The sequence below is a fragment of the Talpa europaea genome (assembly GCF_964194135.1).
Source record: "Talpa europaea genome assembly, chromosome: 1".
Classification (NCBI taxonomy): domain Eukaryota; kingdom Metazoa; phylum Chordata; class Mammalia; order Eulipotyphla; family Talpidae; genus Talpa; species Talpa europaea.
This window is the reverse complement of record NC_140073.1, coordinates 108,316,900-108,340,534: the sequence shown is the minus strand read 5'-3', so window position 1 is coordinate 108,340,534 and position 23,635 is coordinate 108,316,900. Positions and strand designations below refer to the sequence as shown.

Genomic DNA, 23,635 nt, shown 5'->3' with positions numbered 1-23,635 from the left:
AGCTATTAGTGGGTACCAAGACAAGCTAGAAATGGAGACATAAATGCAGAAGAGGGGGTCTACCCTGAGGTGAGGGTCCCACCAACAGAAACTCAAAACTCCAGTCATCTTAAGAAAAGTCTTTTCAGACTTTTCCATTTATCAACTGCCTTATAAATAGCTAATGAACTTCAACCAAATCCACTCCCATAAAATTTAACTGGGGTTGCTTGCAACCCCAGTTCCTAAAACCTATACAACCTCACTCCCTTTCTTAATTTGTGTCTCCCAGCTCCAGCTGCTTTGAATCTTGCAGTAAAGGTCAAGAAAACAGTGGTTGAGAGTTTAGGCGCTAGGATTTGATATTAGTCATCTATCTCTCATTAAATGTGCTCTCTAACATGCCTCCATTTCTTCACAGATAAAATAGCAGTAATAATAAAACCTGCCTTATATGGTTAGACTGAGAATTAAATGAAACAATATATGCAAGAAATGCTTAGTACTATGACTAGCATAGTGAAAGGTTCAATAAATACTACTCATTACTAATGTATTCCCTCACTACAGACATATCTATTTTCCTTCTTTGAGTAAACATGTACTGAGTCATTGAGCCCTTAATATGTGTTAAGTGCTATTCATTCTTATTCTCTCTCTCCATCAGTCCCTTGCTTGTTCTTTTTTACTTTAGAACTTGCATAGCCCAGATTATAAAAAAGGTAAAATAAAACTTTACATCAAAACACGGGATCCAAACCAAAGAATCAATAAAGAGACTAAATTTTTTCTGGGTCAAATAAGATAACTCACATTTTATGAGGACAACAATGAACACAAACCCAATAATAAGGGCTTTACTGTTTTCGAGGTCCCCAACAATCATCCACTATACTTTTTTCATCATTAGACAAGTCTAGTAACGTGACTCTCTTTAACGAGGTTCCGCCAACCCTACCCCCGGCCCTGTTAGAACTGGGTTGTGGGCCAGGCCATAGCAGTGACAGCAATGGGACTTAACCCCTAGGCCACCAGGGAGTTCCCCTTTAAAGAGCTTTGATATCAATATAGCTGGCTAAGGACGTGTCCTTAATGATTAAGCATGTTAGGAGTCAAGGAAAACACAAAATATAAATACCTTTGGTGCTACTGCTAAGTTTGACCCTCTTTCTCTTGCCCAGACCTTGACTCCCATCTTGATCCTCCTGGAGAAAAACAAAATTAATATTATATATGGTCCTGTTCATTAATTTACAGACCCATACAAATACAAATGTTTCTAAATTATGTCAAGTATATAATATAGGCATGCTTCATATTATTAATCACATTTTATTTTTATGTATTTGCTGTAATAAAATCTTTTATTGCTACTAACTTTAATTAAAATATATGATGAAAATTCTTACTATTAAACTTAGTCCGTGCTTCTGATGAAGACTCTTTTTTTAAAAAAATTTATTTATGCATGCATACAAGAACTGGGGTACAGGCCAGAGGCGGGGGTGGTAAGAGGATTCACCAGACACAGAGTGGGGTACAGAATAGGCGGACTGACTGAAATACACTGCTGAGGGGAGCAGCGGGCGAGTCAGGAGAGGTCTGCTGTGCCATGTGGGTATTTCCCTGGCTGGGGATGGAACTTATGCTGTAGTGGCTGCGGAGGGCTTCATAGGTTGTGTCTTAACCCCCTTAACCACAAGGGAAGTCCCCTGATGAAGACACTTAAACATGCCAATATGCAAAAATAAAACTTCTCCTAATCTTATAAACATAACAAGTACTAAAAAATAAAGCACAGCATATTAGAAGCTGGACCTGACAATTAAAAAGTAGTAATAAAAACAAATTAAAATACGCTTAGGAAAAAACCCAAGACAGAAATGCAGGCATTTCTGTTCACATGTGATATATTCATTCCTTTAAAATCTTATGATAAAAATAACAAGACTTGGGGAGGGGGGTAAAGATAAGGAGGGATAGACCACTCACAACCTAATCAAGTTTGTAATTAGTGAAGTAACAAAAGTACCTAGGGAGATCATTTGGATGCCTGGGGAAATATCTTGAAGTGGTTTGAGATTATCTCAGGGACGGCAACACTGCACCACAATCACAACAAGGAAACAAGCAGGCTGACTGAACACAGAGGGAAGAGGAGCAGAGGCAGCAGGCTCCCACCAGTGAAACCAATGTGAGACTGGAGGTGCTCCGCTTAGGGAGGGAGCACGGATGTAGTTACTCATTTCTCATGTCTTAAAACGTTCAAGAGGTTCCTGCTCCCTTCATAGCACAGTTCAAAACTTTTTCCCCACAGCTAATGGTTTCTACCCCATCATCACAGTTCTCCTAAACTAGGAAAGACCATGTATGAATCCCAAACTTCGATGTTACACTGACATTTTTTTCCTATTTTCCAAATATATATCTGCCAACTGACATTTTAGCGACACATGGCAGTGTTTTGGGATACAGTCAGTTGTGCTAACAGTAGTGTTAGGAGCAGGTCAGATGTGTAAAATAAATTCCTAAATACTTTCTCAACCAGAGCCCATCAAAAAGCAAAAAAGTGACCTCAGGTTCATGCTGTTGCTCTACCTACTAGCATAGCTTTCTGGGCTTTTCTTGACCTAAACACCACAGCCTTAAGTTCAGAAAAAGTTTCAGACTCCCTGCTTGCAAAATCTACATATTTCTCCAGCCAAATTAATTTTTCTTTCTCTCTTTCATGGATTCACTAGGAAATATGAAAAAAAAAGTGAGATCCATAAAAAGAAATCAGTAATTTCATAGCTGGTTAAGGCAATACTCAAAGAATATTAAAACAGAATACAGAGGCTAAAAGGAATATTTAACATACCAGATTATAAAAATAAAACCCAAAAGAGATCTTAAAAGACTAAAACAACAAGATAAAATAAAAATTGATAAAAACCACTGTTAGCTGAGATTTCTGGCTATAAATCAACTCTACAAATATAAAGCAGAGAAGGAGCTCTAACTTGACAGCTAAAAGTTTGAGGGGCAAAAAAAGTCTGCACATTTCATTTGACCACTGGGACTCCTGCCAACATTCTAGCATTGCTACTAAAAGATGAACAAAAAACTTTGGGCCTTAATAAAGGCACAGTATGCTTATCCAAAGATGTGCCATCATTATACACTGAGTAAGAACATAAATTTTAAAAAGGAATGAACAGGTGACAGAAGTATGTAGAGCAGAGAATATTAAATAACCAAAGCCAAATATTTATAGGGATGTCATATTGAAGTAAAAGATAAAAATCATCCTAGAGGAGAAAGTTGAAAGTGTATTAACTACTTAGCACAGTATTGAAAAGAACTTCCTAATATTGAGTGCAATCAAACAAAGGAGCAAGTTGTTCCATAAACTAGGTAAGCTCCCTGAGCACTGGAAGCATTTACAGAGAAGATTACTATCAAGAATGTTGTAAAATCAATTCCTGCACTGGAAAGGAAATACATAAGATATTTCCGAGGCCCTCCTACCAAAAGTTTCTGTGACTTCCTACCTACCTATAATGATTAATTTATGATAACAAATTAAACCTTACAACACCAAAAATTAATTTTTCTTTTACCTATTCATTTATGAAAAGCAGCTCTCAGTGTCAATAATCCTTTTGCTACAAGTTTTGACAAAATTAGTTTTAACCATTCATTTGGATTATGTCTTGAATAAAGTCAAGAATTACAGAGCATGTCTACACAATAACTTACTTTATCAAGCGATTATTTCTCAATTATATAAGAGTACACAGGAAAAAGACTAGCAATAAACAAGCAAAATTAACAAACAATGCTGTTCTCTGGATAGTACCACTAAAGGTATATTTTCCACAATGAACATTTACACTTTTACAGTTTCATAAGAAGCAAAGCTTCAAATTATTTCAGTTGCATTAAAATCTAAGTAAATCAAAGTCACAGAGATTAATGACCTGGAAAATAGACATAATAAATGGACACTTTATGGCAATGGCCACAGTAAATATAATCTTCCCTCGAAAAGTTATCCTATCTAAAAGATCCTATTTTTCTCCAAAAAATAGTCACAAGCATAAATAGAGAAAATTTTCATTTGAACTTAATTGTCTGATGGTTTTAAGTAAACCTAAGCTCAAAAACCTGGAATATAAATTTTAAAACTTCATAACAATAAAATGTGCTCATATTTTCTTTTTGTTTTCATAAAGCACAAATAACATTTTCTACTTTTCTTTCATATGGGTTTATACCAAAAAAGAATAAGAAGTAGTATGAAGAATGCCATGTGAATGCTCTGCTCAGTATATAATGTTCTGTTTACTCTAGGACAGCAGGGACAAATAGCTACACAACTTATATGAATAAAAATTAGTAGACCACAATAAGCGCACACAAATAGAAATCTTGCTGCTTTACAGTTTCAAATCTATCTCTTCATTTTAAAAAGGAAATGGTAGGATTAGACTATTTTCAGGGCCCCTTCCCATCCTAACTTATGACATTTTTAAAAACTGTTCTAATTCCCTCTCTATAGGAGTAGGGTCACTGTACTCTTCTCATCCTTTTTATATCATGAAAAAGGTTTGTTCAGTAATCCCATGAGCCTGTGGGGTATGAGTGTGGGAACTCCAATTTTTAAGCCCTATCCAGCTCTTCATTTCAAATGTTATAAGCACTAAAGGCAAATATAGCACTTGTGCCTATAGTTGCAAAGAAAAGCATAAGGCTTTATAAAAGTCTGAATAACATTTAGGAAGTTCATCCCTTATTAAATCATTGCTTGCATTTTCAACCATTTTAATATATATATAAAACTGCTTTGAAAAGAACAAAAAGTAGAACACAAATTTAAAACACTGTCATTAGTTTTTAGGTGAGTGAGTGGAAATTCTTATATTTTCTCTCTAAATAAACCATTCTAAAACTCAACTAACTTGTTTCTTATAATACCTAGCCCCAGATTTTTTTTCCATTGGGTCACTGGTCCTAATAAAATGTTTCCCATTAAGAAATAAAAATAAAATAAAATAGGATAATAGATTCCAAGAAGAGACTAGCAGAAAACTTAATTTTACTATTTTATTATTAATAAATTCAAAGTATATTTTATTCCTAAGGCTATAATGAATGCTATTAAATTTTTAGTATATTCCCTTTTGCTTTAAAAGGTAAAAGTCAACTTTTAAAAATATCTTATAATTTTAAATATAAGCTTTCATTCTCTTGACATGCAATAGTAACAACTATTATACTTAAGGAAACTTAATTTTAATTCAAATCCTTAATGGTCATTTCTGGCTACAGTGGTATTTGATTATCATGTTACAGTTTTCCAACAGAGAACTACTACTGAAATAGATACAAAAATCTATAATCAACTGTTGATATGTTATCTACCTATAATCACTAGTCATTATCAGATATCAAAAGAACCCAGGGAAAAGAATGGCAAATGTCACATTCTGGTAGTAGAAGTCTGAAAATAGATTTATAAATTATTTGATGCTCCTCCCCCATCAAGAAATACAATCTACATCTCCTCCCATTTAATCTGCACAGACCTTAGCAACTCACTACAAATAAATAAGACACAGTGGAAGTGATACTTTGCAACTTCCAAGGCTAGCTTAGAGAAGAAAGCTCTAAAGCTTCTACTTTTGGGCTGCTCCTCTTGAAAAAAGCCATATACTTTGCAGAAAATCCAACAACTTGAAAACTACCATGCTGAAGAGGCTAGTGACCAGAGTCTGTAAGTAAGCCAGATCTGTAAGTAAGCCAACTTAAATCTCCAGCTCAGCTGAGTCTTCAGATGGCTGCAGTTGCAGCCAACAACTAACTAGAAATCACATGAGATAAACCAAGTGAGAACTGCCAGCAGCCCTGCCCAAATTCCAGAGTCATAAAGTTTATAAGCATTAAAAAGGGTAATAAGTCACACCATTTAGAATGAATTTGCTGCACAGCATTAGTAATAAGCATTAGCTTATCCACTTTACAAAAGCCAACAGACAGGATAACCTGGAGTCCATTTCCCACCCTACCACTAGCCAGATGGAATTCACTCGCCTGAGTGAATCAGTTCATTCTATGAATGCAGCTTGCTCACCTACAGATAAAGACAAAATGTCTCTTTTAGCTCTCATAATTTTTAAAATATTCAAACAGCCTCCTCTTAATTCTCATTAGTTTTTATAATATTACATGATTTTTCTAACTCAAGATTTGAGAATGTGTTCAGAACCAAAAAGCAAAAACTTTGTAATATATAGATGAATAAATATAAATATGCTATTATATAGAAATTATTAATACAATCTGAAAATAGAAATTCCTAACTTCATTTTTTTTAAGATTTATTTATGCATACAAGAACTGGGGTACAGGCAGGGAGGTGGGGAGAGAATTCACCAGAGAAAGGTGGGGAGCAGAACAGACAGATCCACTGAAATACACTGCTGAGGGGAGCAGCAGGCAAGACAGGAGAGGTCTGCTACACCATGTGGGTAGCTCCCTGGCCAGTTGGGGATCGAACTCATGCTGCAGAGGCTGCGGATAGCTTCATAGTGCTGTGCTTAACCCCTTGAGCCACCAGGGAGGCCCGAATTTCCTAACTTTATATCACTAAAAGTCTTCTATGATTGGCTCTGGTAATGGTCTTATCTTTATAATTTTCCATACACTCACTTTAAATATGTATGTGACTTATAATCAGAAAGAAATACAATATATAAAATTTAAAATTTGCATGTTTAATTCCACATCTTAGAGAACTATTTGCACATCTGAACAAAAAGAAATGTAGCATTGCATCTTAAAATAAAAAACTGGAAATGAAGGAATTATTGGATAAACTATATTCATATTACAAAATAGCATATGGAAAGAATACTGACAAAGATGGATTTGCACAACACATTATGGTGTAAATGGAGTAAAAAGGACACAAAATAGTGTTACATTTTTTAATTACTCATATATACACACTACATTTCAAAAAAATAGAAAAGGGTCTGTGGAGAATATCCAAACTATTAACTATAATTACTCAGAGTATTTAGGTATTAGGAAAGGGAGAGGGGAATTTTTATTTTATCTGAATTGTCTCCAAAACAACTATAGTGTATTCATGCTTACTTAGGTGATCTTCTAATTAAATTTTTAAACATAAATTTTATTAGTTTCAAACCATGCTTTATTAAACTATTTACTCTGGAAAGATGAGTAAAAATCCTTGCTACACATAAAGCACTAGGATAGATAGCATTCATCAAGAGCATAATATGTGTGTGGCTCATGATAGTACTTTATATATGCTATTTCAATTAATCCTAACATTAGAATTGTCACCATTTTTTAAATAAAGAAATTGATGTTCAAAAGCTAAATAACTGCAAAAAGCACAGCAATATTATGAGAGAAGATTCAAATTCAGGACAAATATTTTCATTGCTTTGATTTTGTAATAACCAGGGCAAGCTGAACATTCATTATAGTTAAGACCATATATGTGTCCCCAGGCCTATTTCTTACCCTAGGTCTGGTTTTATAAATGCTAAACCAAGTCTGATTTATATGATACATTTCGTGTGGGAAATGTCTGAAACTACAGATATCTTTGATCAACCTCAAGAAATGATAGTATAATAACTCAATGATAACCACTGCTAATTTGATGGCTGCAACCTGGCATTAAATGAATTGTAATATTACCGTGTTTTATTTTCTAGGTGACTCTGATATCACTAGAAGCATAACAGAACAGACTGGTGAAAAGTAAATCATGCAAAATTTTCTTTAAAAAAAAAACGAGATTCAAACTCAGGTTTGCCTAACTAAAACTCAAGTTTTTCTTAAAGAAATAAAATCGACATACCTTCAATCTACTTACAGTTAAACAACTCTACTTCAAATTCTTAAGTTTTCAAATAATCAACTCACCCCATTTCTATACCAATCAGAAAACATGATAAACTACAAAAGTACTTGTAAATACTTTAAAAACTTTATTAATATGATTTAAAGATCAGAGTCTAATCAACTCTGAAATATATCATTTAAATATCTCAGCTACTATCACAAAAATAGTGCATTATGAGGATAGGTGCTAAATTGAAGTATTCCGAAGTTGTCCATCAAAAGCATTTTACTATGATATTCACATTGAGACATAATCATAATTAAGAAACAAATGGTTATCATACTAATTGCTGAAACAAAGAATCCAAGAAGACTGAACAGAAGAGACAACCTAAGAAGAACAGATTACAAACAATGGTAATGAAAAAAGAAAGACCATTTTTCAAATCCTCTGATATTTCCCTGGGCATTACTTCAAGAAGAGATTCAAAAGACCCCTTTATCTACCCATCTGCACAAAAAAGAAAAGCTCCTTCTAGTCTCCTACTATAAAATATGGTGGTGTTATCACAACACAATGTACAATACAATGAAGTCTCCATTGGAATCTTAACAGCTAATCTGAAGACCTATCTATGGTCAAATTAAAAATGATTGTTATTTTTTTCCCTAGAAAATACCTATCGAAAATTATAAGAAAATGTTCTGTAAGATCATTAAACCATTTCATCATGGAATAGTTTTCTATAGTTTCTATTGGAAATAGATCCAATACTTTTTCCTGGCTGGCTGTCTAGCCAAGAAAGTGCCCATATACTCATTCATAGTCAACACCTAGCATTCTTCGCAAAAGGCCACTCAGCCTCCCCACAAAAAGTACTTTTTTTAAAAAAAAGAAAAAGGTCCTTAAAGAAAGCACAACAGGGCCTCCCTGGAAACAAGCACTGCCACACTATGAAGCAATCCACAGCCTCTGCAACATGAGTTCTATCGCCGGCCGGCCAGGGCAGAAACCCACATGGCGCAGCAGACCTCTCCTGTCTCACTCGCTGCTCCCCTTAGCAGTGTATTTCAGTCAGTCTGCCTGTTCTGTTCCTCACTGTCTCTGGTGAATCCTCTCACACTCCACACTTCTGGCCTGTACCCCAGTTCTTGTATGCAGAAATAAATAAATAGTAAAAAAAAAAAAAAAGCACAACAAATGATTTAAGATTACATGTCTATTATCTATCTTCTTTAACATCAAAAGAATTAGCATTCTTACAAGTCATTTTCCTCCCCTAGTTTCAAAATGGAATTATTAGCTCTATTTGAAATAATGTTTATATGCTTTTGAAAGTCTATTTTAAAAATGAGCAACCTTTCCCAATGTCATCACAACAACATTGTTCTTAGAAGTAACTAAATATAGCAAAAAATGTTAGGTATAACTTAATTATGAGATTAGAAAAGCAGTTACATTTCATATTCTTTTAACAAACTCTTGCAGACTTAGCTAAATTTTTAAAAATAATTTCACTAAATTATGATGACAATTTGAGTAAACTTGTGGAAATCTTCCTAGGATAAACCTCTCCTATTTCCACTTCTAAACTGTGGAAAGGGAAATCAATCATAAACAAGTACAAATTCTAGTTGCCATATTTGTTCTGTTATCAAATAACTGTGATCTTAGCTAAATTATTCCACTCTGGGCTACAGTATAATTGTCTATAAAAAGACCAATTTAAGCAAGGTAATATTCAAGAATCTGCATAGTTCTAAAAGCTTTTAAATTCTATTGCTTAAAAGTTTTATATTTTAAACCTCACCTCATCTGAAGAATCTAGTTGTCCCAATGTTCCTGCTGCACCTGCAAAACCTTTGGAAAGGAAAAACAAAGTTGCCGTTTATAGTTGTTATATGTTACTTTATTTTACAATTATTTTGAGACATATCGAAAAGCTAAGTTTTGTTATATTGACCCCTCATCATAACATTTATTTTGGCAGAGTTCAACACTTATCTTCAATATATTTGGGCCTAATATGTTTATACATCAATAGGAAATTTCCAGTAAAAACCAAGATTTTAATAACCACAAGTGATCTTTCAGAAAGATCTTTCTTTTTAGCTTTAAGCATGGTTTACTAAAAAATTGAGCTACTAAAGTGTGTGCTATTCTTAAATGATAACTAATACATTTTTTTCATGAGTTAAAACTAGAGCCTTATTAAACTAATCAAATTTGATTTAGGAAAAATGCATTCTTTGCTTCTAAATTTTACAGCTTCTTCCACTTTCTTTACAAAGAATGACATATTAAATTTCTTCAACAGCGAATAAAGTTTGAGTGTTATTTTGATACAGAGAAGTAACCACTGTCCAAATAAAAACTCAGACACACCTTGAACTGCCAGAGTGCTAGTACCAGCAGATGGCTCCTGTATACCATATACAAGCTTATCCTCAGGATATGTAAGTCCAGAGCTCTTCAAAGCTATAAGGTACTTTTCCTGACTTTTCTTTGCACAGGCATTTTCTCCAAGACCTAATAATTAAAACAAATTTAAAATCAGGAAAAAAATCCATTCAAAATATTAAGTACAGCAATCTTAGTAACTATATATACATATATAAAGTAGGTGAATATTTTTAATAAAGGAGAATTTTAAGATAAATACAAAAAAAATTTCAGATAACATTTTGATGTTCATGTTTGGCACAAATAATGCCACAATGCACCCTAAAACAAATAATGAAATCTACTAAGTAACTGAGCATCTGAAACAAACCAGGAATTATATGCAAGGCACATGAAGTGCAAAGATTAATAAGGCATGATTTCTGCCATCAAGGAACTTTAAAATTAGAGATAGAGAAAGACAGATGATATGGTAAAGGACAATTACGTAGCAGACTTCACCATCTGGTTTGACAATTTGTGCTCTACTAATACTGTTCAGCCAGACTTACTCAAAGCAGAGTACGGCAATCTTAGTAACTAAAACTTAGGAAAGATTTCCTGGAGAAGATAATGCCTGAGTAGAATTTTTAAATATTACAATGGAAATTATTCTTAATTCCTATTTTACCAAGTTTTTTATTACCACATTTAAGGAATTAAAAGTGTGATTCTACAGAACTATCAGTTAAAATATTTATTCCAAAAATATTGAAATTTTAGGTTCTAAAATCATACATTCTTAGAACTTTCACTTTCAGCATTTCAGAAAGCTTATTATTGCCAACTTTTGTTTTATTTTTTAGTATATTATTGAGTATGGGGTATCAATAAAAAGTAAACATTAATATATATTTCAAGAGTTTTTAAAAGAAAAAAATATTCTCTATGTGAAAACCAAATTACCCTGGCATATACCACCCTCTAAGGAAAATTACATGCTTTAAATTAAGATTTTAGTATGTGGGGCCTCCCCGGTGACACAGAGGTTGAGCGCTGGGCTGCAAGGTTGCCTGAAGCCTCTGCAGCGCCGATTCGATCCCCAGCCAACGGCAAGGTCCCACATGCTGCGACACACCTCTCCTGCTGCGCCCACTGCTCCCCTCAGCAGTGTACTTCATCAGTCTGCCTGTTCTGTTCCCCTCTCGGGCTCTGGTGAATTCTCTCACCCTCCCACACTTCTGACTGTACCCAGTGCTTGTATACATAAAAAAAAAAATCTTAGTATGTGATTATAAAAATATATAAATGAATTTCTTCAGTATTTGCTGAGGTTTTTTTCTTTGCTAACCACAATAATTTCAATAGAACAGTTTAGTTTTGTTTTATAAACCTCTAATTTCTGTGTAGGTTAATTTGAAGGGAAAAAAAAAAAAAAAGAAAAACCAACTCCAACACAGATATATAGGAATGTATTCATCCTTAGATTCAAGAAATCTGATATTTCAAACCACCACAATTAGTTTATAAAGAATAAAGAACCCCCAGAGTACTAATTAAGAAATGACTAAAATTCTCCTGAATAATAAAAGCCATGTATTTATCTCACTAGTGACCGATGAAATTTTTGTAATGCCTTTAAATTAACAAAATTGGCCCCCTCACAATAAACCTGAGAAAAATTAATGTATACTCACCACTTTTATAATAAGAAACTGAGGCTTAGAAAGATTACATGGCTAGCCAATGAGAAGGCAAGCAGTGATTACAACTGAAATGAGATTACAAATTTTTAAGCTTTTTAATCAAAACCTAATGTTAAAATTTTAAAGTTAAAAACTGATTCCTTTTTTGTTAACTTCAAGAAGAACTTAAAGAATTGTAGAAATAATAGAAGGCAATTACCACAAATAATTCTTAAGGCACGCATTCTCTCAATGATTATCATCACCCTGCTTTTCTCCTTCCCAACAATCGACAGTTTCTGAATAAAAAACCATTTTTGAGGTTGAAGAAATAACAGATCTCTAGAAATAATTTTTATCTCTCTCCAGTTTCATCACCAAATTCGAATACAAGCTACCATCATCTTTATTCCAGGTTGCTGTACTTGAGCTTCTGTTTTTGCCCCTTTTGATCTATTCTTGGCAAAATAGCAAGTCATCTCTTTAAAACACTTACCTGATCATGTCACTCTTAAGCTAAAAATATTTCCATGACTTTCTACTACATTCAGATATAAAATCTAAGATGGTCCAAAGGGCCTACCTAAGCAGGATCTAGCCTAACGTGGCAGCCTTATTTATGCCACTATTCCTTCTACATTCATTTCATTTCGGTCAGACTAGTCTTTTTCAGACCCTTTAAAAAAGTTCATTCGTACCCATAAATATTCTTACATATTGGTCCCTCTGCATGGAATCTAGAAGGCGCCTGGTTGTGCTAATCTTTATATTTATCCTGTTTGAAATTAAGTACCTTAGAGATATAATTCATGGTTTTCATCCAACTTGAGGAATTTTAGTCATGATTTTTTCAAGTTTTTTTTCTACCCTATTCCTACTCTTCTATCCTCCTGAGGTTCTTCTGCATGCATGTTATATCATTTCAATCTGTCTAATATGTCTCTGAAGCTTTATTGTGTTTTCTAGATTGAATAAGCTATCGATCTCTCTTCAAATTCACAGACCTACTGTCTCCAATCTAATAATAAACTTACCCAGTGAATTTTTCAATTTTACCATACCACTCTACAATAATTTTCAGTTCAAGAATTAATTAGGAATACAATATAAATGTGCAAATACATTCAAACATTATGACTATGTCACAATTAAAGATAGGAAACCTGTGTTCTAGCCACAACTCCAAAATAAGTTAATTGTGAAATCTTTAACAGGTCACTTAATTTTTCTGGAGCTCAATTGCCTCAACCATAAAATAAGTACTCTTAACAACTTCCACCTTCTAGCAATCTTTGAAAAAATTCTTTATTTTGAACTTCCAGCTTCTAGCAATCTATGAAAAAAGTCTGTATTTTGCTTATAAATTCTAAAATACAATTTCTTATGAGTACAATAATAAGTAAATTTTTATTTTTTCCTAGTCTAACATTTTACTCACCAGATGTCAGATCTTTGTAGTTTTGCTGGTTTGTCAAAACCTGAGTAAGAACAGACCGCATTGCTCCTCCCATTTTAGTTAGATCTTCTAAAAAGGAAATTTGAGGTTCCAATAACTGAAGGACTTTGTTAAGATCTTTTTCTGATGGCACATCAGCTGCTAAAAGAATATATAGACACACACATATATAAAATTAACTTTCCTTAAAATATTTTGCTAAGAACAACAGTATGTTATTTTCTTAAAATTACAATGACTCAAATGACAATAATTTATAATAAAAAAGGCTAATATAAAAACTCTGTTTAGAAAGTAGGTATCTGCCTAGCACTTAACCTAGGCTAGACCTGCTGAGAAATTGAGTTCCCTGAAAGGTGACGGAGAAAAGAAATGACTTCCAAAAGTATTAAGCATTTAATTTGCATAAAAAGCATTTAGTTTACGGACCCTGTACTTCCAAATATATAAATATAAATATAAACATAAGATCATTTCAAAATTAAAAAGTATTTTAAGAAAAAGTTAAGATCACTCCCTAAAATAAAACAAGAGTAGAATTCAAATAAATTGAAAGTAATGTAAAAATATTAGGACAAAATTATGTCAGCTCTAAATTTAAACCTGTGCAGCAAATAACCCATCCTCTGTCATAGTCCAAAAATACAGTCATGATAGCTGAAGGTCAAACCAACTAAAATGAAAAATAATTGTTTTGACAAACATGAATGTTTTTACTCAACAATTAAAAAATACTAGGCAAGATATGCCTACTAGAGTTAGAGGGTGAGAGGAAAACTTGGCCAACAACTGGAAAAGGATATTTAAAAGGAAAAGAGATGTTTTACAGAAATTGGGATCTAAAAGGAAGAAGTGAATGGAGAAGAGATTTAGAGTTTAACTATATCTGGTTTAAAGAAGAAGGCACATAAGGGAGTTAACAGGGGGCTTGTGTGCCCAGGAAAAGAGACATCAATTTCATTCAACATTTATTCAGCATCTACACTGAGAAGCAAAACTAAATAAGATATACTTCCTACCCAAAAAAGAACTCATAAACTTGTCAAGGATAATCCAATAGACTTGAATTTTTAGTGGTAAACTTAATGTAGTATACACATGTTGATTTTTAATGATGCACATCTGAAACTTAAAAGTTACAATGCAGTGTTACTGCAAAAATCATTCAAGCAAAAAAAGATAATCTGTAAATGAAATTTTAGATAAACCTGAGTCCTTGGGACCCAAACCAAAAAAACCTTACTTTCACAGTAAAGAATTAATGCTATATGTTAGTCATCTTTATAATCTCAGTAGTAAATTATGTAGTAACTTAGTAGTTATTTAAATTATACTTCGGGGCCTCCCCGGTGGCGCAGCGGGTTGAGCACAGCACTGTGAAGCTGTCCGCAGCCTCTGCAGTGTGGGTTCAATTCCCAGCCGGCCAGGGAGATTCCCACATGGTGTTGCAGACCTCTTCTGTCTTGCCCGCTGCTCCCCTCAGCAGTATCTTTGGTCCGTCTGCCTGTTCTGCTCCCAGCTCTCTCTGATGAATTCTCTCACCCTCCCGCCTCTGACATGTACCCCAGTTCTTGTATAAATAAATAATCTTTAAAAAAAAAATTACACTTGGTTTCCAAGTGCTCTGACAGGAGCTCTGGTGATGGTTTGAGAATTATAGGTGAAATGAGAAATGCAACTCAAGACAATTGTTGTATCACCGGATGTCTGAGCTTCTATTACCTCAGATCAGATGATCTTGTGTTCTTTAATTTTGAACAGTGATCGCTACATAAAAATAATGCAGTAATTTCTTCTTGCACAGATAGAAAAAATAAACACTGAGCACAAGTAGTAATACAGAGAGGAAAATTTGCAATCCTTTCATGATAAAAAATTAAAGTTTATTAGAAAGGTAAAAATCGGGGCCTCCCCGGTGGCGCAGCAAGTTGAGTGCTGGGTTGCAAAGCTGCCCGTTAGCATCTGCAGCGCTGGTTTGATCCCCAGCTGCTCCCCAGCCACCAGAGGAGGGTCCCACATGGCGCGAAGACCTTTCCTGCCGATCGTTGCTCCCCTCAGCAGTGTACTTCCATCCTTCTGCCTGCTCTGCTCCCTGCTCTGGCTCTGGTGAATTCTCTCACCCTCCCGCGCTTCTGACTGTACCCAGTGCTTGCATAAATAAATCTTAAAAAAAAAAAAAAGGTAAAAATCATCATAAAAAATAAATGTTTCATATTACTAATTGATACCTGTAAGTCCACAAAATCAGACTGAGAACAGTAATAGATGTCACCTACATGCAAATACTTCATTAAAATATATTAATCAAGACTGCAACTGAATCTTGAAAAGAATATCTATAATGTGCATGTTTCATTTCTCAATATTAACATGATGCTTATACCCATAAATCTATCAGTAATAAAGTGAGCAAGTTAACCCTCTCATAAATTTTACAAATGGAGGAAAATAAAAACCTCTAAAAAGAGAGATTAGTGAAATAGTAGTTTATCATCTGAAAATCTAAGTTAAATTCAAACATTGCCAGACTTCTTAATTCTGCTCTATGATGACATAATTGCAACCCCATAAAATGAACATTTCTTCATCTGCAAAAAGCCAAATAAATTTGACCAAAAATATTTATAATCTAAAGAGCAGAGAGTACAGAACCATGCCTATTACAAGATATCTATGAAAATACATAATTGATATTTAGCTTGTATTTCATGATCATCTCACAAAAAGTATTAAACATATCTGAAAAAAATTCACCTCATTATTAATGCTAAACTTTTTACATTGGGAACTTAAAAAGAGTACTAACAATGAGTGCATTAAACATACCTGGTTCATTATAGCCTTCTCTTAAGTACTGAATAAGACAAAAAATAAATCTTGGAAGAACAAATTCAGACATCATCAGTAAGTCTTTGGGAACACAGGGAATATTTGAACTTGATTTAATTTGATGTCTTTTGCAAAACCTGAAATATGAAAAAGAAAAAAATGTAATGTCTAGTTTGCCAAGAAAATATTACTTTTATTTACAATATCAATAAACTGAAATGGGCTAATATTGAAGCCAATGTATTATTCTTTTATGATTTTTAAGGCACCAAATTAAAAGATTATAATTTTAATCAGACTTTAAATTAATAATGGCATTGTGGAATATTTCTTCCCAATAAAATACCGTAACAGTTAAGTTCCAGCTACAATACAATAAGAAAATCTCATTACAGGATTTATACATTTTAACTGCAATCTATTACTTTAAATGCTACTTTATTACTTCTGCCCTTTATAAACCATTTAAATACACACTGATCATTTCCCAAGAATATGCATTTTCCATTTCTTAACTGGTTCTAACTTACTGTATAAAATAAGTGATATAAATACTTGAAGTTTATTTGACAAGTGTATACACTTAAGTATATACAAGCCTTCAAATTTTGTTTATACTTCAAGCATGAATGGTATGCCTGAGTAAAAATGAGCTATTCTATATTCACACTATAATCACAAATGAGTTATTTTGTGACCAAACATAAAATAATCACATGCAAAATGCCTAGAAATAAAATTATTAGGAAGGATGAGAAACTATTTTAGCTGAAAATCATAAAAGACCTGAATAGAGAAAGAAACATTCCCCAATGGAAAAGACAAATTTTTTTAAAAAACAAGTTCCACCTAATTTGCATTTAGATTTAAATCACATTGGAATTAATCATAAACTAAGTCTAAAGTTCAAATGGAAGAGCATATTATGAAAAAAAAATCAGTAAAATCTGAAAATAAAATTTTTCATTAATAAGCAATTTTAAAGTGTTAACATCTGTGTATGTTTGAAAAATTCTGATAACAAGAAAATGATTTTTTCATCTTGCAGATTAGGGAAAATTCATTTTAAAACCCATTATTGGCAAACAGGTTCAGAAACTTTTGTCATCAAACACACAGATGTGTAAAAAATCCAGTTTTGGTGACATTTTGATAACTATTAACACTTTATTTTTTTAAAAGAATTATTTATTTATGCATACAAGAACTGGGGTACGGGCCTGAGGTTTGGGGGGTGAGAAGATTCACCAGAGACAGAGTGGGGAACAGAACAGGCAGATTGATTGAAACACACTGCTGAAGGGAGCAGTGGGCGAGTCAGGAGGGGTCTGCTGCACCATGTGGGTAGCTCCCTGGACAGGGCTCGAACTCATGCTGCAGTGGCTGTGGATAGTTTCATAGGTTGCATCTTAACCCCTTGTGCCACCAGGGAGGCCCTAAATGGTCACAGTACTCATTCACCATTTCTATTTCTAGAAATTTATTAAATAAAAATACTCCTACGTTTGCAAGAATACTATCTACAATGATGCTCATTGTAAGACATTTTGCAAAGCAAAAAGATTAGAAACAAAGCATGGGTTCAGTAATAAATAAAGGCTAAACAAATTATGGTAGAGCCATAATATATTTTGCATTTGTTAAAAAAGAATGAAGCAGATCAGTAAGTACTATAGTAGAATCATATCAAAGGAAAGTTAAGTAAGAACTATATAGTAGTAGATACATTACAATCTCTTTAATCAAAAATATTTTAGAGGAAGAAGAGGAAAGAACATGCTAATATATATATATGGAAAATAGAGAAATATATGCCAAATTTGGTGAAAATTAACTAGGAGTGGTATATGGCATGCTTTTACTTTCTACATTAATTCTACCTGCAATGTTTGAATTGTTTATAATAAACATATATGTGTAGCTGCAACCAAAAAGAAAAAAATTTAAATTAAAACCAAACTATAAGTTATTCATTTAGTTTAGTTCCACAATTAAAAGCAGACCCTTTTGGATTATGAACCTCTTTGAGAATCTAATGAAAACCACAACTCTTTCTTAAGAAAAATATAAACATACAAAATAAAACATTCAAGAGTAAACACACTGCTTAAGTCTATCCAGTCTTTAGGCCAAGCCTCCAACTGTTAAATTAGCAGTTGGATTGGGATATCTTCAGTCTTCAAGGCAGACAGACTAGCTGGGTCTCAAAGCATCCTCAGTTGCTTCTGTGTCCCACCCAAATATCATTTTCCATATCTGCCATATTAGAAAAACGAAGTATTCTACTTTAAAATCTAAAGCTTGATTTAAAAGCAAGTATGAATTTAACAACCTCTTGCAGCTGTGGTACACAAAAATCTAAGTAAAATCAAGGAAGTTTAAAATGCTCCCATTTCTATTTTTAAAAGCTTATGAAGATTAAAAAAAAAAAAAAACTGGCCAGTGTGACAGTGGGACTAGTGGCAATCTGAGATAATTTAATTAGCGTACCTACAAGGGAAAATATGAAGAAAAAAATATATAAGCAAAGAATGGGAAAACATAGAATGAAACTTTCAATGAAAAACTTTACTGCAGAAAAGCAGAAAGAGAGGACTAGATAAAGGAAGGCTTAGAAAGCTCTCATATTTTCTGAGTAGGAAATAAACCAATTCAAAACAACTATTGGACACGAAGTGAAGAACAATTTGAACAGAGTGTCAAGTGACTACAAGGAGTGAAATTTCAACCTGGAACTAAGCCCAAAGGACAGCAATAAAGTTCTAAGCAAACCAGGGGCTAGGGTTACCAGAGTGTATTAGATGGTTGTGGATTGGAAAAATTAATAAACTAAAGAACCAAGTTCTGTGATCTACTTTAAATAAATGCAGGACTGTCTGATATTGTTGTAACATACCTTAATATGGATAAACAAAATTATTTTCTCTATTTCTGCCTGAACATAGCATGGAGGGAAAAGTCTCTTATGAAGCAAGTAGTTAATAATGAAGACTTAATTGATTAATTAAACTAATAGAACATGAAAAATTATTTCAATTAATGAATAACCATGACCCATTTAATAATTTCAGTCTTTCACATACTTTTTGAAAACTACGATATGCCTGGACTTAGGCCTGAAGAATATAGGGGCCTTGCTCTCATGGAGCTAACTTTTTACTAGGTGAAGGTGGAAGAAAGTAGAGAGAGGGAAAAAAACATGAAGCAAATTTTAATAAAATAAAATAAAAAATAAATATGAATCTAAGCTATCAGAAAATAATCTGACAACATAATTTGCAGAAAGTATTCACTATACTTGTCAGGAAAGGGGTTTCTAAAGAGGTAATATTTAGGTTACAGGGCAAAAGCCAAGGAGATAGCTAGGCATGCAGGAGGCAAAGCATTGTGTCAAGAGGCCTGACAAATGCAATTGTACATAAAACAGGCACTAAAGATCTCTCCCCAAATCAATAGAAAACAAGCTTTCTAGATAACTAATATGTTTCCAAAGAAAAAATGAGGCAGGAGTACTATACTCACATTAGCAGTTTCACAGGTCATAGAAACTTTCTTCAAGTAAACTAACAGTTTTGAATGATTAAAAGGGTAAATATGCCTTAGTAGAGGCAGAAAGTTATGACAATACCACAATGGTTAAATAGAATTACAGAAACAGTTGATAAAATGAGCACTCCAAATTTTATTTCACTTCAACTTTTAAAATTTTTTCATTTAAGTTTCTGTACAGCAAAAGAGACAGCAACCAAAATGAAGAGCACCCAACTGAATGGGAGAAAATATCTGCACACCATACATCTGAAAAAGGATTGATATAAAAGATCTACAAAGAGCTTACACAACTCAACAACAACAACAACAAAAAGCAAATAACCCAATCAAAAAGTGCAGAGAAGAGTTCAATAGATACTTCTCCAAAGAAGAAATGCAAATGGCCAACGGGCATATGAAAAAAATATTCAACATCACTTATTATCAGGGAAATGCAAATCAAAACCACAATGAGAAACCACCTCTTACCTGTTAGAATGGTACATATTTAAAAAATTGTAAACAACAAATACTGACAATAATGTGATCACTGCTGATGGAAAGGCAGACTGATCCAGCCACTAAGGAAAGCTATGTGGAAGTTCCTCAAAATAAAAATGTATCTACCACATGACCTAGAGATTTCACTCCTAGGAATCTACCCAAGGAGACAAAAGGAAACTTGTACTCCTATGTTTATTGCAGCACTATATTTACAATAGCTAAGATATGGAAACAATCTGAAATGCCCCAAAACAGATGAATGGGTTAAAACATGGAATACTACTCAGCAATCAGAAAAGATAAACTCATGCCATTTGCAACACAGATGAAGCTGGAAGGGACTGTGCTAAGCAAAATAAGTCAGGAGAAAAATGCTAAATGTTGAATAGTTTCACTTAAATGCGGAATATAGAGAAGCCAAACAAAGGGTCAGGAAAAGCAAACAAACAAAAAGAGACAAAACTTGCAAGCTGACCATAGATCTTCCGCAAGCAGCAGGGAGGAAGGAGAGGGTTCAAAACAGGGAAGGGGGGCCTCCCTGGTGGCAAGGGGTTGGGACACAACCTGTGAAGCTATTCGCAGCCACTGCAGCACAAGTTCAATCCCTGGCCAGGGAGCAACCCACATGGCGCAGCAGAACTCTCCTGACTGGCCCGCTGCTCCCCTCAGCAGTGTATTTCAGTCAGCCTGCCTGTTCTGTTCCCCACTCTCTCTGGTGAATCCTCTCACCCCCCACTCCTCTGGCCTGTACCCCAGTTCTTGTATGCATAAATAAATAAATCTTTAAAAAAATAAGCAGGGAAGGGAAGATCATGAGGGGCTGTGGTGATGGATCACAGGTGCCATGGTGTTGACAGAACCAAAGGGACTACAGTGGAGGGAAGAAAACAAATTCTATCCAAAAAGTAACAATGATGTAAGAAAATAAATAAATATAATTTAAAAATTAATAAAAAATAAAAAAGGTTCATTTAAGCACAATTGACAGAAAATTGTATGCATAAATAAATCTTTTTTAAAAAGAAATAATGGTTGAAACTTCCCAAATTGGGCACAGTAATGGAAATCCAGTTTCATGAAGTCAGAAAGTCCCTAAATAGGTTGAACCCAAAAAGAGAATCACTGAGACACATTGTAACTAAATTATCAAAGATTATGCTCCACTAAGGGCCTCCATTCTGTTCCCCATTCAACAGAAAGCAGTTTCAGAAGACAGACTTCCACCCATTGCCCTTCAAGAATGAGCAGGAAATAAACAGAGAAAAGTACTGTCACTACTCAGATAACCATGGTCCCTCATCCTTGTCTGGTTAGTCCCTGCTCTGCTCCTGTTTTTCAGACAAAATCAGAAAACCAATCAAAACACCTGAGTCCAAGATGGAAGTAAAAAATCAGACATGGTTTAAGCCACAACCTTATTACCATAGTAAAAGACACAACCACCAGTGCCTTGACAGATCCATTCAAGACCAAATTAGAAAAGAAAAAATGATGTGAATGCAGTTCCTGGAAATCCCCACCCATTTCACTGAAATCCTGCTGATATAGACCCTTTTAATCTCTATCCCCAATTAGCTCTTTGGATGTAACTCCCTGCTTCTCCCACTTTGAGGATATAGTCACTGAGACAAAGTCCACCATCAACTCAGGCTGCAAGCTCCCAATTAAATCTCATTTCCTCCCACAGCTCTTATCAATCAATTTTCGACTTTTAAGCTGCTAGCAGCCAAATCCTGACTCTGGTAACAGAAATAAAAAGTATTAAAAGATACTATTATAAACAATATATGCCAACAAACTGGAAAAAACCATAGAGCCTAGAAAAACCATAAATTCCCAGAAACATACAATCAACAAAACTGAATCAATGAAGAAACAGAAAATCTACACAGAAGAGTAATAAATAAGGAGACTGAATTAGTAATCAAAAGCCTTTCATCCAAGATATGTCTGGGACCAAATAGCTTTTCTTGATGAATTCTAACAAACACTTAAGCATCACACTAATATGAAAGGAAAATAAGGACACTAAAAAAGAAAACTATGGGCCAATATTTCCAATGAATACTGGTGCAAAAATTCTCATCAAAATTCTAGCAGACTGAACGTAACAGGACATTAAAAGATCATACACCATGTCAAAGTGGGATTTATCCCTTAGATGTGAGAACGGAACAACATATACAAATCAATCAACATTAATGAAATGAGGGATAAAAATCATGATAATCTCAACAGACAAAATTTCCATCTATTTGGTTTTAAAATTTTCAACAAACTGAGTATAGAGGTAAAATACTTCAACATAATAAAAGTCATATATGACAAGCACACAACTAACATACTCATTAGTGAAATGCTAAAAACCTTTCCCCTAAGATCAGATACAAAACAAGGGTACCCACTCTCATCACTTCAGTCTACAAAGCACTGGAGGTTCTAATCAGAGAAAAAAGGCAAGAAAAGGAAAAGAAAGGCATCTAAAACAAAAGGAAGAAGTAAAACAGTCTGTTTACAGGTGACATTATTTTATATATAGAAAACCCTAGGGATCCCACCAAAAAAACTTAGAACTAATATAACTAGTTGCAGGATACAAAATCAACATACGGGGCCTCCCTGGTGGCGTACACACAAAGGGGTTAAGACACAACCTATGAAGCTGTCCGCAGCCTCTGCAAGACGAGTTCAATCCCCGGCCGGCCAGGGAGAAACCCACATGGTGCAGCAGACCTCTCCTGATTCGCCCCCTGCTCCCCTCAGCAGTGTACTTCGGTCAGTCTGCCTGTTCTGTTCCCCACTCTGCCTCTGGTGAATCCTCTCACCCCCCCTTACCTCTGGCCTGTACCCCAGTTCTTGTATGCATAAATAAATATTTTTTTAAAAATCAACATATAAAAATCAATTGTTTCTATATACTAGGAATGAAATATATGAGAGAAAAATTAAGAAAGCCATCCCATTTTCAATAGCATTAAAGAACAATAAAATATCAGGGGATAAATTTAACCAAGGAAGTGAATGATCTGTGAACTGAAAACGATTAAGACATTGATAAATTGGAAGTCACAAATGAATAGAAAGATATCCCATGTTGTGAATGGGTAGGATTAATATTGTTAAAATGCTCATACTGCCCAAAGCAATCTATAGATTTAATGATACCCCTAACAACATTCCAATTGTATTTTTCACAGAAATAGGAAAAACAATCCTAAAATTCCTATGGAACCACAAAATGCCTCCAAAGAGTCAAAGCAGTCTTGAGAAAGAAGAGCAAGCTGGGCCGCCCTGGTGGCGCAGGCGGTTGAGCACCGCACTATAAAGCTGTCCGCAGCCTCTGCAGTGCAGGTTCAATCCAGGCCGGCAAGAATCCCACATGGCGAGGCAGACCTCTCCTGT

The 23,635-nt window shown here is 34.3% G+C and overlaps 1 protein-coding gene across 1 annotated transcript in view; it reads right to left on the bottom strand.

Moving 5' to 3' along the window:
• UBR3 (ubiquitin protein ligase E3 component n-recognin 3) overlaps positions 1-23,635 on the bottom strand; it is a gene marked incomplete at both ends in the record, with an annotated part of 155,569 nt that overhangs the window by 112,875 nt on the left and 19,059 nt on the right. The window contains 5 exon segments of the mRNA XM_084249572.1: positions 1,118-1,184; positions 9,657-9,706; positions 10,232-10,375; positions 13,352-13,510; positions 16,196-16,335. Coding sequence (XP_084105698.1) covers positions 1,118-1,184; positions 9,657-9,706; positions 10,232-10,375; positions 13,352-13,510; positions 16,196-16,335 — 560 coding nt within the window.